The sequence below is a fragment of the Podarcis cretensis genome, assembly GCF_951804945.1.
Source record: "Podarcis cretensis genome assembly, chromosome: 4".
NCBI classification, from domain to species: domain Eukaryota; kingdom Metazoa; phylum Chordata; class Lepidosauria; order Squamata; family Lacertidae; genus Podarcis; species Podarcis cretensis.
In genome coordinates this window covers 12979152-12995264 of record NC_137173.1, presented here as the reverse complement: position 1 = coordinate 12995264, position 16113 = coordinate 12979152, and the positions used below count along the sequence as shown (strand labels likewise).

Below are 16113 nucleotides of genomic sequence, written 5' to 3'. Positions count from 1 at the left end.
ACCCTGTGAAAGCCCCAGAATGCTCAGCGACATTCCAGCTGACCCATAGCAATCCATGGCTGTCTCAGCCTGACACCCAAATATCCCTCCTGGAAGGTCAACTTTGGGCTTGGGACTCATAAGAATCCATTGCACACCCCTAGTAAGAATGTAAGAAGAGCCCTTCTAGAGAAGGCCAAAGGTCCACCTAGTCCACCAGCCTGCAAAAAGGACCAGACTGCAACTTCGCTCTCCCCGCTTGCGATGCCAAGACACCACCATGCTCAGTTCAGAAGCAGGGACAAAACCACCACAATGAAAAATGCTGATAACCAGAAGATTGGTGTTTTGAGCCAACCCAGGGATTGTCTGGGGCAGGATTCATGCATTGTAAGGAGCTGAATTAGATGACCCTTGGGGTGTTATTCTAAAGCAGCAATGCTGCAGCAAGCAAAGGCTACAGCAGCTCAGACAGCTGCTTGTGGCTGCAAAGCCAGACAGGATGTATGTGACTGTTGCCATGGAAACAAAGGGGCAGTCCATTCTGTACTGAGCACCGGATGTTAGCTCAGTGTGTGTGTCATATGACCTGTACAGGATGTACATGGGTGGAGTTTGGAGTTTCTCTCTGTTTGTTGGTGAGAGCAGACATGTTTTCTCTGTACTGAAGTGAAAGACAGGAATAAAAGCAATGTAGTTACATTTCTGTCTGTGTCTGATTCCCCTCCCTGGGGATATGCTGGAGAGCAGGGAGGAGGAGAAGCAGTTTGGTGTGTTTTTCTCACAGCCTGAGGAAAATCGCCGGAACGGACCTCGTGTGTTTTTCCTACCGGGAGTCGCCGGAGGGAGGTCGAAAGAATTCAGCCGGTGCCTGGAGAGATAGGCACATACCTCTGACCGGTCCCTTCCAACTCTGATTATATGTTTGGGGGGACTTTGAGCAAGATGTCCTCACTGAGCCCCCATCGATGAATTGTCCCACCCTGGTTGCTCTTTCTCTGAGCCCAACACTCATCCGCCTAAAGAGAGAGGGGTGCCAAGTGAGTGATTGGAGATGAATTCTTAATCATATCACCACTCATTTGGTTTGAGATGACAGGCAAGTTTGAAGGACCAGCAAGGTGTGGCAGCAGGACCCTTCAGGGACATAGGTGCCCATTTTCCCAACCCCTCGAGGACATAGGTGCCCATTTTCCCAACCCCTGTCACCAACTCCAACTGAAGTCCTCAGCTCAAGCCATATAGGAAGCTGAGGTCCCTGTGGAATTCTACCATGTCTCTTCAAAGGAGCATTTATTGTAACCAAAGCATTTAGCAAACTGTTGAGGATTTCTTTCTTTTCTTTAGGAAGCTTTTGAAAATAGCATTGAAGAGATGCCATTTATCTTAGTAAAGAGAAGGGATGTTTTGCAATGACAAAATAAGCTTGGGTTGTTAAAGTGGTGTGCGTTAAAGGCATTTTCTGCCAAGGCAGCATAGCAAATGGGGAGTGAATCGATAACACAGCACTTAAAATTCTGTGGGCAGAGTCTGCTCTTCCCTCTGAAATTTACTGGTGTTTGGAATGCAAGGCTGAGTGCCATTTCCCACCGCCACCCCGCGAGCTTTGCTTTTATACAGCCAGGCACTTTGCGTCTAAGGTTTTAAGTTAACAGTCATATTTGTGTAGTTGAGGCTAAGATTGGCTGGTGCCCATTGGGATTAGTAGGGCAGGAGCCCAAACAGTAGGTGGAGCCAGAGACAAAGACAGGCAGAGCTAACTAATTCTTTTTATATATAAAAAGAATTATATATTCTTAATGGACAAAGGCAACAGGCTGCGACGCCCCCTGGGTTTGTTGTAAGCAGGAAGGCTGGCAGGTGGAGGTCGGCTCAGGTCAGGTTAGAGTTGGTGGTACAGCACCCCACTTGGACCAGCCTTCACTGGTTGAGAACGATCGTCCTCCTATAACAGACAATAATTTTCATTTCTTCTCCCCTCACCCCGTCCTTGTTATTTTCTTTAGGGAAATTCTGGCCTGGGTTTCAGCATTGCTGGAGGAACAGACAACCCACACATTGGGGATGATCCTGGGATATTTATTACTAAGATTATACCAGGAGGAGCTGCAGCAGAGGACGGAAGACTCAGGTAAACTTATGCATTTGTTGTCTAAATGGGTGTCCAATATTTGGGTCTGTCCTGGGGGGAAAGCCTGGTGCTGTTGCAGGAAGGGAGGTTGAAAAGGCTTGAGCCAATGATGAAGTCAACTAATTCTAGGTTTATCCTTCTCCTCCTCCTCCTCCCTGAGTTCTACAAGGGGTAAAAGTAAGGGCTTTTCTGCAGGACCCTTGAAAATGCATTATTTTCCCACATCTGTTTTATGCATTACTTGTGCATTGAAGCATTGAAGTAAGGGGCAGATAGGGCTCATCAACCTGGAAAGGTAGCCCTTATAGGAGAAGGAAAACACTGATCCTAAAACTCCCCTGCCTTGCGGGACATCTTTAGAGGAAGAAAGGGCTAAGGAGTAAACCCCAAATAAATCCTAAGTGGAGTCCCTAAGACGGTTGGATGCTGCCCTGTACGCCTCCTTCTGGCAACTCCTGCATCCAAGCTGGTGTCAAATATATGGCTCTGCTCTCCTTTGGACCACATCAGTGAGGTCATGTAGCCTTATTGGAGTTCACCGATTGGGTCTGCGTTGCTCCCGGACAGGAGGAAGGAAGTCAAATGACACCGAGGGTTGGTTCAGAGAAAGAGTTCTTTATTTCTGCTCTCCGGAACAGCAGAAAGGCACCTGCGTGGTCAGTCCACAGCAAGTCCAAAGAAAGAGAAATTTCATGCAGTATATATATCCTCCAGGCACCCTCTCCCCCTTCCCCAGGAATCCAGCCACGTCAGCTTGTACATGCAGGCTGACATCACAGATGTTCCTGCTTCGGCACGCTTAACCATAAAAGGGTATTCCTTCCTATACTTCTGACCATAAAAGGATATTCCTTCCTGTACTTCTGACCATAAAAGCATCTTCCTGTTCCTATTCTTATCTTGGAGCAAGAGGTCACCATCTCCAAGAACACCCTCTGGCACTGTTCCCAGACTAGGTCTGTGCGTCTTTGTGGTCAGGATATAAGATAAGGCACAGACATGTCTTCCCCGTTCTACTGGTACAGTCAAGGCCATCCTTGCCATCACAAACTGATAAAGGAGAGGGCTCTCTCTTGTTTATACAGCTGGGTTTTTGGCTCAAGAGCTCAAGTTAAAGCATTTTAGCTAAGGAAAAATAGGGATTTTGGTGCAGTTTCAAACTGCCTGCACAGTCAGTTTTGGGTTTGGGAAACCCATTCCTTCAGTCAAGAGGGGGGTCTTGTTGTCTGGCCAGCCCAGGACCTCCATGCACCCTGCTCAGACTTGCACCCCAGAGAGACCACTTCAATGTTGAAGTGGTCCAGTTTGACTTCACCCCTGGAGGCAAACTCCATTGCCTTTTGAGACAGATAGATGCCAACAACAGAAGCACCCCTGTTTGTTAACCAGTCTCACAGGCTGTTGTTAGATCTGATGTCCTGTTGCTCCTATCGAAAACCTTGCCCACACATCCCTTGTCCTCAAGCCCTAGAAATCAATTAGACTACTTTCTGTCACTGCTTCTGATGGAAATAAGGAAAGAACATGCAGTGTCACACCCTGGACTGACTGTAATTTAAGAAGGCAGGCAAGTGAGGGATGACTGGGGACAGGGTGAGGACCCAAGCACAGCATCACTTTCTCCGAACCAGCCAAAACTCAAATTGGCCACCAGATTTTGCTCGTGTCTTCTGCTGTAGTCGTTTTACAGCCTCCTGCCAGTTTAACATGCAACTAAAAATCTAGCCTTAAGTTTATTGAATGGAGCTAAAGGTATAATGAAGAAAAATACATCTAATTCTCTTCCCAACTGTGTAATCTTTGCTCTGCCTATCTTTTTTTCTTTATGGGGTTTTTCTTTCTTAAAAAAGAAAGAAACTGTGCAGCTGAATTGATTGCCAGGGTAAAGCAAGGAGATCAATTTTCCATCATTGCCATCCTTTATAGCGACTCACTCAATCTCTTGTAAGATTGCGAGATTCCTGCTTGACAAAAGCAATCTGTTTGAAAGAAACATATTGTGCAGCAACCGTAAACTTTGCGATAGAACCACTCAGTTAATATGACTCAGCCATTTGGAACAGGAATCTGTGGAGGAGCTAATTGTGGTCACTGGTGGGTTTAAGCTATTTTTACAACGCCTAGGATTTCAGAAATCTGGCTGTGATCAGTCCTATAAACTAATGGAAACCTCATCCTCCTAAGCATGGGTCTTAATGTAGCCAATTTGATGCAGTCCATGTACAAGGGGGAGCTATAAGGAGCCTCTGGGAAAGCCCAAAGTTTGCCACAGTACAAAAGTCTTTAGGGGAAGAAAACCCTATGTGTAGGAACCCCCAATCAACCCTATCAGGGCTAGGCTTGCTCATTAGCAATGGAATGTTGACTGAGTGGTCTGGGGCAGAAACCAAGGGGAATGAAAATAAGTACAGTGGTACCTCAGGTTAAGTACTTAATTCATTCCGGAGGTCTGTACTTAAACCGAAACTGTTCTTAACCTGAAGCACCACTTTAGCTAATGGGGCCTCCTGCTGCTGCCACGCCACCGGAGCCCAATTTCTGTTCTTATCCTGAAGCAAAGTTCTTAACCTGAAGCGTATGTAACCCGAGGTACTGCTGTATTCTGGAACATTGGATGGCTGGCTGGGATCATAGAAAAGAGCTCCGGAATGCAACATTTTGTTGCAGACCCCCCCTTGTAGAATAACTGATTATAAGTTAGGACTAGATCTTTTTTTTTTATTATCTTGAACAGACTTTTTAAATCCTTGACCTGTGACCAGCTTGCATCTTGAAGTCACTTTGAACTGAGAAATAAAGAAATTATGATATTTTTCTTTCTTTTTGACAGAAATGCATGAAATCTGTCAGCATGCTAGCCACTGCAGAGTGGATAAAGCCTGGCCAATGACATTTGAGAATAAAACAATAAAAGCAGTTGAAAAGAACTATTTAAAAAATGGGATGAACTAAGAGGATTAAACCACACACCAACCTTCTACATATCCAGATAGGCTTGCCTGAACAAAAACGTTTTTGGCAGGTGTCTAAAAGAGTAATGTAGCCACCTACCCAATGTCAGTACAGTGGTACCTTGGGTTACATACGCTTCAGGTTACAGACTCCGCTAACCCAGAAATAGTGCTTCAGGTTAAGAACTTTGCTTCAGGATGAGAACAGAAATCGTGTTCCGGCGGCGCGGCAGCAGCAGGAGGCCCCATTAGCTAAAGTGGTGCTTCAGGTTAAGAACAGTTTCAGGTTAAGAACGGACCTCCGGAACGAATTAAGTACTTAACCCGAGGTACCACTGTACACAGGGAGTTCCAAGTGTGGGTGCTGCCACACTAGCATATCAATTTCTTACAACTGCAGACTGAACATTGTGTGACACTGTGTAACAGCACCAGTTCTGCAGGCTAGGTGCTCATGGGATCAGTTTGGCTGCCCTTGTGGGGATTTGTGTGCAGTCTATATATTATTCCAAAATGCTTACCAGCTCAGGGCCGGTGGCTATGCAAATCTCTTGGTTGTGTGTGTGTGTGTGTGTGTGTGTGTGTGTGTTTGCAGACCTCTGGCAATGCTATTTTCTCAGTGCATAATTTAGCTGCAAGTTAATAAAGAAAGGAGACCTTCACCCTATTAAAAAAACAACATGCTTGTTTTGCAGGCAGCGGTAAATTAGAGCCTCCATTAACAGATTGTGTATGTTGTTTGCTTTATGTTGGGAAGTTTATGAGCTCATTAAGTTAGATCATTTCGTATTTCGGGGCACTTTTTTTTTGTTTTTGTTTTCTTTTGCTTCTAAGAGAAGAGTAATGGTCCTGGCACCAACTCAGCAGTGGAAGTGTTTCTGAAGTTCATAAGGGGAATATTTGGAACATGTCCAGATTGCTGTGCATGAGCTAGGAACAAAAATAAATCCAAATGCTTCATAAATAGGCACTTGAGGCATCCGTTACACTGGGCCAAATGCTGCTTCTTTTAATTGCAAGCTGATAACCATATCTGATGGTGACAGAAGCAAAGCATTCCGCCTTTTCTCTTTGCCCTTGTACGGCCAAGAACATGGGCTCTTCATTCATTCTCCTCCTGAACCCCTTCCAGTCTCATTTCACAGGGAGCACCTATCTGGAGAAAGACACTAATATACTCCTCAGAATACTGGCTGGACCTGGGCGGATGGGAGCTCAGGGGAGAGAGATCTATTGAGAACCAACTTCAATCTGCAGGTGGAAGCTTCTCATTGAGGTTCCTCCAGGCCCCAGATTGACTCTGCCCACCCGTGCTAGCCACTGGATCTTTCTGGGCGGGAAGGAATTCAAGAAGGCTTCATGTTGCTTTTTTTATGCTCCAGTATCATGGCTTGCTCCTCGGAAGATTCAGGATGAGTAATAGAAAGTACTTTTTCATTTAACACATAGTTAAACTACGGAGCTTGCCCCAGGAGGCAACAACAGCCACCAACTTGGATGGCTTTAAAAGAGGATTATCATGGAGGTTAAGTCTTATCAGTGGCTGCTAGCCATGACAGAGCCCCAAGCATGTTTCTGAATACCATTTGCTGGAAACTGCAGGAGGGGAGAGTACTTGGGTCCTGCTTATGGGCGTCCAGAGGCGTCAGTGTGATGGCCTGGGACTCAGGCTCGGACTTGGAACCAGAGGGGTCTCAGTCCGCACTGGATCCTCTGCCTCAGGCGACATCAGAACCAAGTCTGGGGGCTGATTCTGAAGAGCCCCAGTCTGCACAGGTTCCCCTGCAACAAGCACCAGCTGGGCCAAGTCAAGGGCCTGAGCCTGCCCTGGCTCCAGATGCGGGGATTACCTCATTGCCTTCAGCTGGGCCATCACTTACAGCTGCTCCACTACCAGTTGGGTCAGGAGAGGCTGAGGTAGCCTCTGGGTCTAGTAACCCACCGACATCTCCCAAGATGCAGAGACTAAGGTCTGAGAGAAGGAGAGACCTGAGAACTCGCAGGAGGAGTGCTCACCTTCGGGCGAGACAGGGAGGTGAGTCACTGGGGGATCAGGACCGGCCATTACCCCGACAGAGATAAAAGGCTGTCAGACCCCGCCCCAGGTTGTGGGAGCAACATTGCTGTTTGCTAGAACCTGCCTGTGACCCTGTGCCTGACCTAGCCTGGTTTCCTGCCTTGACCCTGTCGGACTGACTCTTCACGGAACCCTTGGATTCGGGACCGGACCTGGACCGCATTGCTCGGGTTTACCCCCAATCTGGCACAATCTGGTTGGCCACTGTGAGAACAAAATGGTGGACAAGATGAGCCATTGGCCTGATCCAATAGGCTCTTCTTATGTCCTTATGTTCTTACATGTTGCCTCCTTGTATATCCTAACTGACTGACTCATACGTTCTATGGGTCTGACCTTTCACTCTGCTGCTTGTTAAATGGTTCTTCCCCCCACCCCCAATCATATTTATTAGTTTTCCTAATTTTTAACAAATCAGTGCCAAATTACATCATTTAATACAATTTCCCCAAAAAGTTGACTTCCCACTCTTCATCCTAGATGTGTCCCAACCTCCCCCCATTGCTGCTTGATGTTACATATTTATTTCTAATTTACATCGCATTCCTTATATTCGATTTACAATCATTATTATTATTATTTATTTTTATTTGTTATATACTGGTACATGTTACATTCATACAAAAAAAATGCATTTATACAGATCATACATTTTTGCCTTAATTAACATATACCCAAAAATACAAAAAGAAAACAAGAATAAAAAATAGAAAAGAAAAAAAGTAAAAAGAAAATATATTAAAAAGAAAATGAAAAGGGGGAAAAAGAAGAAGAAAGAAATTGGCGAAATTAACAGAAATAGTAAGAGATCAACCAAATGAAAAAATCAGGAAAGAATGGGATGTCTTTACAAATTATATGAAGAAGGTTGGTTCCCCAAACTATGCCTGGCTTAAGTAAAGGTAAAGGTAAAGGTACCCCTGCCCGTACGGGCCAGTCTTGACAGACTCTGGGGTTGTGCGCCCATCTCACTTAAGAGGCCAGGGGCCAGCGCTGTCCGGAGACACTTCCGGGTCACGTGGCCAGCGTGACATCGCTGCTCTGGCGAGCCAGAGCCGCACACAGAAACGCCGTTTACCTTCCCGCTGGTAAGCGGTCCCTATTTATCTACTTGCACCCGGAGGTGCTTTCGAACTGCTAGGTTGGCAGGCGCTGGGACCGAGCAGCGGGAGCGCACCCCGCCGCAGGGATTCGAACCGCCGACCTTTCGATCGGCAAGCCCTAGGCGCTGAGGCTTTTACCCACAGCGCCACCTGCGTCCCTATGCCTGGCTTAGTTTAAGCTAAAAACTCCACAGGTAAAAAATTGTCTCTCCACAAGGTTTATAATGATTACAGACAACCAAAGATATGAGCCTACAGGAACCGTATAGTGGTTGAAGGAAGTCAACCTTCCTTTCTTTCTTTTATTGATTTTTTTAAAATTCCCCTTTCCCATTATCCTCCAGCTGTCGATTTATCAGTTCCTGCTCGTACATTTACATAATGATAACATACTCCCTTAAGGAACAAAAGAGGTTACACATCTCCTTGCCTGCTTGTTAAATGGTTCCTGACTCACCTCAGAAAGAAGGTTTAAAGTTACTGTTTTCTAAGTTCAAACAGCATTTCTAGCCAATGCAGCAAAGTCAACTCTAAACCTCTCCCCTTGGATTTAAGAAGTATTCCTAGGTGCTTTCCTGGCCACCTATCTCAGAATGACTCACTCTGGACCCTCTTGGCCTTTCCTAGAACAAAATGGGGAGCAGGGGAGAGGCAGAAAAACTACCGCTTCTGCCACCAGATTACATAAATTGATATAATGAGGAGAGGGTAGCAGTAGTGGGGAAGAGGAAGAGTCGGGTGGCAACTGTGGATCAAGAGGAGCAATGTTTTATGCTGACCCTATCACAGTCTGTTGTTCATGGTCCAGCTTTGACAGCGAATGAAGGGCCAGGATGGTTTTAGAGGGCAATGAATGGCAGCAGGGCTGTCTTAAGCATATGCAGTGCTGGGGTGCAAAGATCTGCCCGGCGACCCGGGTTGCCCAGTCCCAGGCGTGCAGGAGGGCAGAGCTGGCCGGCCGCCTCAGCATCTCATTGGCTCGGTCACCCCCAAACTCACAGCGCAGAGCCGCCCACAGCAGAAGAGTCCACAGCGGCGCTCCGACTGATGGGCGGGCTCTTCCCCGGACTCAACTCTCGGGCCCTGGACTCTCAGCCTGGCGCCCCTGAAAGCCCAGCGCCCGGGTGCCCCACACCCCTAGCACCTATGGGTAAGACAGCCCTGAGTGGCAGTAAGGTTGAAATCAGATCTTCTTGTGATTCCGGGGTGACTGGTTTAGCTCAGATTAAATTGAGCCAATCTCATTTGAACTGAGGGCAGAAGCTGAATCCATAGCTAGCTCTGAAATATTATTTATCACGCCAGGAGCTGTAAAAGTTAAAGACAAGTAAAGCCCGAGCCACTGGTTGTTGTTGTTTTTTTCAGTCTACAAAATGTGTTGATTACTATCTCCCGGGAAATTGCACTGAGTTTTAAGAAGGCTGCAGAATCCGAAACCAGTATTGCCAGGCTTAACCCAGATGATTGTTTCATCAGTGGCTCTGCGCTCTGCTACAGCAATTATGAGGATTAAATAGCCCTGTAATCATTTGGAAGGAGTGGAGCAGGGGGAACTATTAAGGTCTTTGCTGAGTTTTGCATTAGTCAGGGAAGGAAATGTCACACATCCAGTCCCATTCCATACAATGGCTCCAAATGCTGCCATTTCCTCCTTTTGACGCAAAGCTGCTTCTCAAATAGTTCAGACGTGAAAACAGGGACCCCAATTCTCATACTCCTCCTGCCATGTACCCCTGAAGGCTCTGTACCTTTGTGTACTGCATTCATCATTTTACTTCGCAACAGACTCTCCTGTCCCCATCACCACCAGCAATTCAAAAGACAAGTCATGGTTTTTCACCTTCTGGTGTGTATGTGGTGTCTAGTTTAGCACAGAAGTTCCCAAACAGTACCAACTGTGGTTAACAAGCCTCATTCAGGTCGTCTGCAGCTCATCTGTAGGTGTGTTGTTGAAGACAGGAGACGGCACATCAGTCGCATCAAATACTCATATTGATTCTGAATTGCATTCAAACTTCTTCTTTTATTTCTTACATTGCATTTTATCATATTGCCATTTGAACTCTGTGGAACTCAAACTGCAGTAGGGAAAACAAATGCCATATGTAAGAAATAAAAGATGAAATAAAAAAATCCATTAAAAATGTACAGCATCTTGCACGGTACGTTGCAATTGCTACAACAGGCAGAGAATCCATACAGTGCTTCTCCAAGACCCTCAGCAATTTTGAAGTAGTCCAGGGCATGGGAATTTGGGGACCCACTGAACTAGCAACAAGATGTTGTGGTGTAGGGAATTGCAGGCACCATTTTCCACCCCCATTGTCAGTAGGGGTGGAAGGATCTGCCAACTTTAGTGCTCCCAGTTCTTCATTCCGCCCCCGCCCCCCTCTTAAGTTCAGTTCTCCACATTTCTGCAGCATTTAGTGAATTCCTGAAGAAAAATTATCAACATTTTAGCATGGATTTCTCTTAATAAACATTTTTGTTTGCAGTTTTGACTAACATATCCATTTTTGCAAGCAATTTTCCCTCATCTAGCACATTTTTGTATGTTTTCAATAATAATAATAATTTATTGATACCCCATCCATCTAGCTGGGTTTCTCCAGCCACTCTGGGCAGCTCCCAATCAAACGTTAAAAACACAATACAGCATTAAACATTAAAAACTTCCTTAAACAGGGCTGCCTTCAGGTGTCTTTTAAAAGTAGGATAGTTGCTTATTTCCTTGACATCTGATGGGAGGGTGTTCCACAGGGCAAGCGCCACTACCGAGAAGGCCCTCTGCCTGGTTCCCTGTAACCTCACTTCTTGCAGTGTGGGAACCACCAGAAGGCCCTCGGAGCTGGACCTCAGTGTCCAGACTGAATGAGGGGGTGGAGACGCTCCTTCAGGTATACTGGGCCAAGGCCATTTAGGGCTTTACAGGTCAGCACCAACACTTTGAATTGTGCTCGGAAACGTACTGGGAGCCAGTGTAGGTCTTTCAAGACTGGTGTTATAATGCCCACATAGAGCGCATTGTAGTAGTCCAAGCGAGATATAACTAGAGCATGCAGCACGCTGGTGAGACAGTCCACAGGCAGTAGGGTCTAATCCTGCGTACCAGATGGAGCTGGTAGACAGCTGCCCTGGACACAGAATTGACCTGCACCTCCATGGACAGCTGTGAGTCCAGAATGACTCCCAGGCTGCACACCTGGTACTTCAGGGGCACAGTTACCCCATTCAGGACCAGGGAGTCCTCCACACCAGCCCGCCCCCTGTCCCCCAAGAACAGTACTTCTGTCCTGTCAGGATTCAACCTCAATCCGTTAGCCACCATTCATCCTCCAACCACCTCCAGACACTCACACAGGACCTTCACTGCCCTCACTGGTTCCCATTTAAAAGAGAGGTAGAGCTGGGTATCATCATGCGTTCATTTTTATCTTCTTATGTCTCCTTCCCTGGTTCCACTTGCCGCAACAAAGAAGCCTTGCCCCTCTTCCTTGCACGAGCTATTTCACTGTTTCCATGTTATTCTTCCTGAAACTGATTTTTCCCATCCCACCCTTTGCTAGATGTTCCACCCTAATTTAAACCAGTTGGAAGTCCATAAAGACCTCCTTCCTCTGTAGTTTGTAACGATGTGTGGTCGTCCTCGCTGCTGAGACCCAAAGTGCCCATTCCTTGCAGCACGCTGTAATTTGGCATGTTTTGCTTTGACAAATGCACTAATGAAGGGTGTGGCTTTGTTTTGGTTTTTTGCATGTTTCGACAAGAGGTTGCAAAGTGAGTTTTCTGAGTTCCCTTCTCCACCTTCTCGAAAGGCTATTATGTCTATGTGATTATGTCTCTTCCCAACTTATTTTTTAAAAATAAAAATGGGCGGAATTTTGGCTGGCAGGCTTGTTGTGACTCTTTAATTTGTTAGTGTGCATGTGTGTGCCTAGTACTAAGAGAGAGCGAGGGAGAGCGAGATGAAAGTTGCTTGCAACACTCCTAATTTGGACTAGGCCTTTGGGGAGGTATGTGTTGCAACCGGTTTTCCTGCATCAACACGAACCTGCTTTGAGTAGTTTGCGAGCGACTTTTCTGGGGCTTGGATTAACAGGTGGCAGATACCGAAAAGGGCTCTTTTTCTTCGTCTGTGTTCTCTTCTTAAACGAAAAGTGAGGCTCTCCTCCTCCCTCGGTTGTACCTGAAGGGGACCTGTGTTCTCTGCAAGGCTTTGTCGCTGCCCTTGCCCACCTGCTATGCAGAGCAGCATCTTTGAAAACTCCTCTGAGGGATTTGAGTACTTTGCATTCTCCAGAGCTCAGAGAACAGAGAGCAACTGCTTAGACCAGGAGGAAGGAGTAAGTAGAGCCCTCTTTCAAACCTTTTGGTCTTTTCTCAGATCCGGAAAGGCAAAGCAGGAAGGACATTGATTTCTTCCTCTCCTGGCTGCTTGAAAATGGGAAGGAGGGGCAGGGATCTGCCATCACACCCTGGTCCTGCTGACATCTTCCTCTCTGCCTGCCATTTCTTATTAATTCTTTGCACCTGTCTGTAAAGTACTGTGTTCTCCCTCCCATGGTGTATAGCTTGCTGGTGTCTGCTGAATTTGTCCCCAATACTGGTTCTTACCAACCTATTTCACTGACACCTACCTGCCTGTTTCCTTCTTTGTGTTTCACTGACACAAATGTGCAAACTGTGAAATTATGGATGACATCCAGCAATGTCTGCTCACTTGCATAATAGAGATCTGCTTGTTCGATGGGATTTCGGGTTTCTCTGCTCCCCACTACACACTCTATCTGCTCCAGAGGGACTCTATAGCCTTCCAAGGAGCAGATTTTGGGGGGTGGGTTTGGGTTCATGATCTGGGGAAGATAAAGGAATCTGGTTGTCCCACTGCAGTTGTATAATAATAAAAAATAATAAATTTTATTTATATCCCACCCTCCCCAGCCAAAGCCGGGCTCAGGGTGGCTAACAACAATAAAATAATACAACATTCTAAAATTAATTCAACTCAAATTGATGACAACCATTAGGCTAAAGTTCTGTGCAGATTGCCAAAGGAGGGAGTCAGGCTGTGCCCTGACCAAAGGCCTGGTGGAACAGCTCTGTATTGCAGGCCCTGCTGAAAGATGTCAAGTCCTGCAGGGCCCTAGTCTCTTGTGGCAGAGCGTTCCACCAGATTGGAGCCACAGCTGAAAAAGCCCTGGCTCTAGTTGAGGCCAGCCTAACCTCTCTGTGGCCTGGGACCTTCAGGATGTTTTTGTTTGAAGACCGTAAGTTCCTCTGTGGGACATACCAGGAGAGGTGGTCCTGTAGGTACGAGGGTCCTAGGCCGTACCATGGTGTTTCTTCTCTCTGTGTTCCTCCAAGTGGTTATTTCTCCTCTGGTCACTCTTGTACATAGCTGTCAACTTTTCCCCTTTCTTGCAAGGAATCCTATTCAGAATAAGGGAATTTCCCTTAAAAAAAGGGAAACGTTGACAGCTAAGCTCCTGTACACAACCTGACTGACTGTCTCGAGCCACTGTGGTCATCTGCAAGGGCTTCCAAAAAGGCAAGGTTCATGTTGCTGGCCTTCATACCAAAGAGTGCACTCCCAGATTTAGGTGCACAGCTAAATATGTGAAGCACAGCCTCTTGCAGTTGTGTATCAGGTATTTGTATCAGGAATCTGGGATATAGCTGGGGCTCCCTGCAGAATGTACACTTGGGGCAACCCTGGGTTTGCCGCATGTAATGCATGGAACGGTCCTGTGTCTTTAAAGCAAAGAGGTCTTCTGATATCTGAGACTCGAGCCAAATGTAGCTGAGCCTGAACTTCAGCTCTTGAGATGGACAGTGACGATTAGCATTCACTGCACAGTGACAAAATTGCTGTTTGGGGCAGCTGTGGTTAGACAGGAAGATTGGGGAGGAGGAAATGAATGCCATACCTCAGCTCTCTTAACTCTACCTGCTCCTCTAGCGTTAGTGCATAGCAGATCATGAGTCACTCTGCTGAACTGAAATTCCTTTGTCAATAAAAAAGAAAAATTCCGTCATTTTGCATAGAGTGTGTGTTTTATTAGTGAGGCTCATTATCTTCTGAATAGGAGTGGAAGTACTTTCTCAAAGCTGCCGCTGCTGCTCGCTGTGCATCTGTAATATCTGCCATCTAAGAAGTATTTCTAATCATGCATTGTTCATTCTGGAGGAATGGGCCTTCCATTCCCACCCCACCCCTATCCAACTACAATGAGAAGATTATACTGCAGTAGTAATGTCACTAGGAGATTTATTTCCCTAGTGGTGGAATGTAGCTCAGTGCTTTGCATGCAGAAGGGCCCAGGTCCAATTATTGGCATCTCCAGCTAGAGCTGGAAGTGTTCCATGAGGGAAAGCTCAGCACGAGACTCTTAATCTCAGGGTTGTGAGTTCAAGCCCCAGGTTGGGTGAAAGATTCCTGAATTTCATGGGGTTGGACTAGATGACTGTTGCGGTCCCTTGAAATTCTACAAACCTGTGATTCTGATTCTGTGAAACTCTGGCAAGCCACTGCCAATCAGTGTTGATGATATGGAGTTAGATGGACCAATGGTCTGACTCAGTATAAGGTTGTTGTTTAATCGTGTCCGACTCTTCGTGACCCCATGGACCAGAGCATGCCAGGCACTCCTGTCTTCCACTGCCTCCTGCAGTTTGGTCAAACTCATGCTGGTAGCTTCAAGAACACTATCCAACCATCTCTTCCTCTGCCATCCCCTTCTCCTTGTGCCCTCCATCTTTCCCAACATCAGGTTCTTTTCCAGGGAGTCTTCTCTTCTCATGAGGTGGCCAAAGTATTGAAGTTTCAGCTTCAGGATGTGTCCTTCCAGTGAGCACTCAGGGCTGATTTCCTTCAGAATGGATCAGTTTGATCTTCTTGCAGTCCATGGGACTCTCAAGAGTCTCCTCCAGCACCATAATTCAAAAGCATCAATTCTTTGGCGATCAGCCTTCTTTATGGTCCAGCTCTCACTTCCATACATCACTACTGGGAAAACCATAGCTTTAACTATACGGGGCTTTGTTGGCAAGGTGATGTCTCTGCTTTTTAAGATGCTGTCAGTATAAAGTACAGTGGTACCTCGCAAGACGAATGCCTCGTAAGACGAAAAACTCGCAAGATGAAAGAGTTTTTCATTTTTTGAGTTGCTTCGCAAGACGGATTTCCCTATGGGCTTGCTTCGCAAGATGAAAACATCTTGCAAGTTTGTTTCCTTTTTCTTAAAACCGTGCATTCAGGGGGTGCAGTTGCGACTTGACTTCGAGGAGCACGCGGTGTGGTAGCCTTTTTTGAGGTTTTTGAAGACTTTGGTGATTTTTGAAGCTTTTCCAAAATCCGTGCTTCGCAAGACGAAAAAAATCGCAAGACAAAAAAACTCGCAGAACGAATTAATTTCGTCTTGCGAGGTACCACTGTAGCTTCCTATATTGAGGAAGGGGCCATAGCTCAGTGGGAGAGCATTTGCCTTGCATGCAGAAGTCCCAGGTTCAATCCCCAGTATCTCCGGGGAGGGATGGAAATGTTCCCTATCTTGAAAAACCCTGGAGAGCCACTACCAGGCAGTGTCAAAAATACAGTGGGATGGATCAACGATATGACTCTGTATAAGGCAGTTTCCTATATTCCTTGTCTGCTCATTATAAACATGACTATCAACATATGTGCCATCTGTGCAAGGTGGGTTTTTTGTGGCGTGGGGCAGCAACATTGGCTCCTCCTACTGACTCACTCCCAAGCAAGACAAGGGACAGGCAAAATGGCTCTTTAAGACCCCACCCCCAAGAGGCAGAGGTGGTGACCTTCCTTCAACCATCTCAGCTGCTCACTACCCTCGACCTGCATTTTGCATCCAT

At 46.4% G+C, this 16113-nt stretch overlaps 1 protein-coding gene across 32 annotated transcripts in view; it reads left to right on the top strand.

The window, feature by feature from the left end:
- Nucleotides 1-16113, top strand: part of DLG2 (discs large MAGUK scaffold protein 2) — an 874668-nt gene that overhangs the window by 615591 nt on the left and 242964 nt on the right. For all 32 annotated transcript variants that reach the window (XM_079973452.1, XM_079973437.1, XM_079973448.1 and 29 more), the window contains one exon: nt 1986-2110. In XM_079973452.1, coding sequence (XP_079829578.1) covers nt 1986-2110 — 125 coding nt within the window. The remainder of the gene's footprint in view (nt 1-1985; nt 2111-16113) is intronic.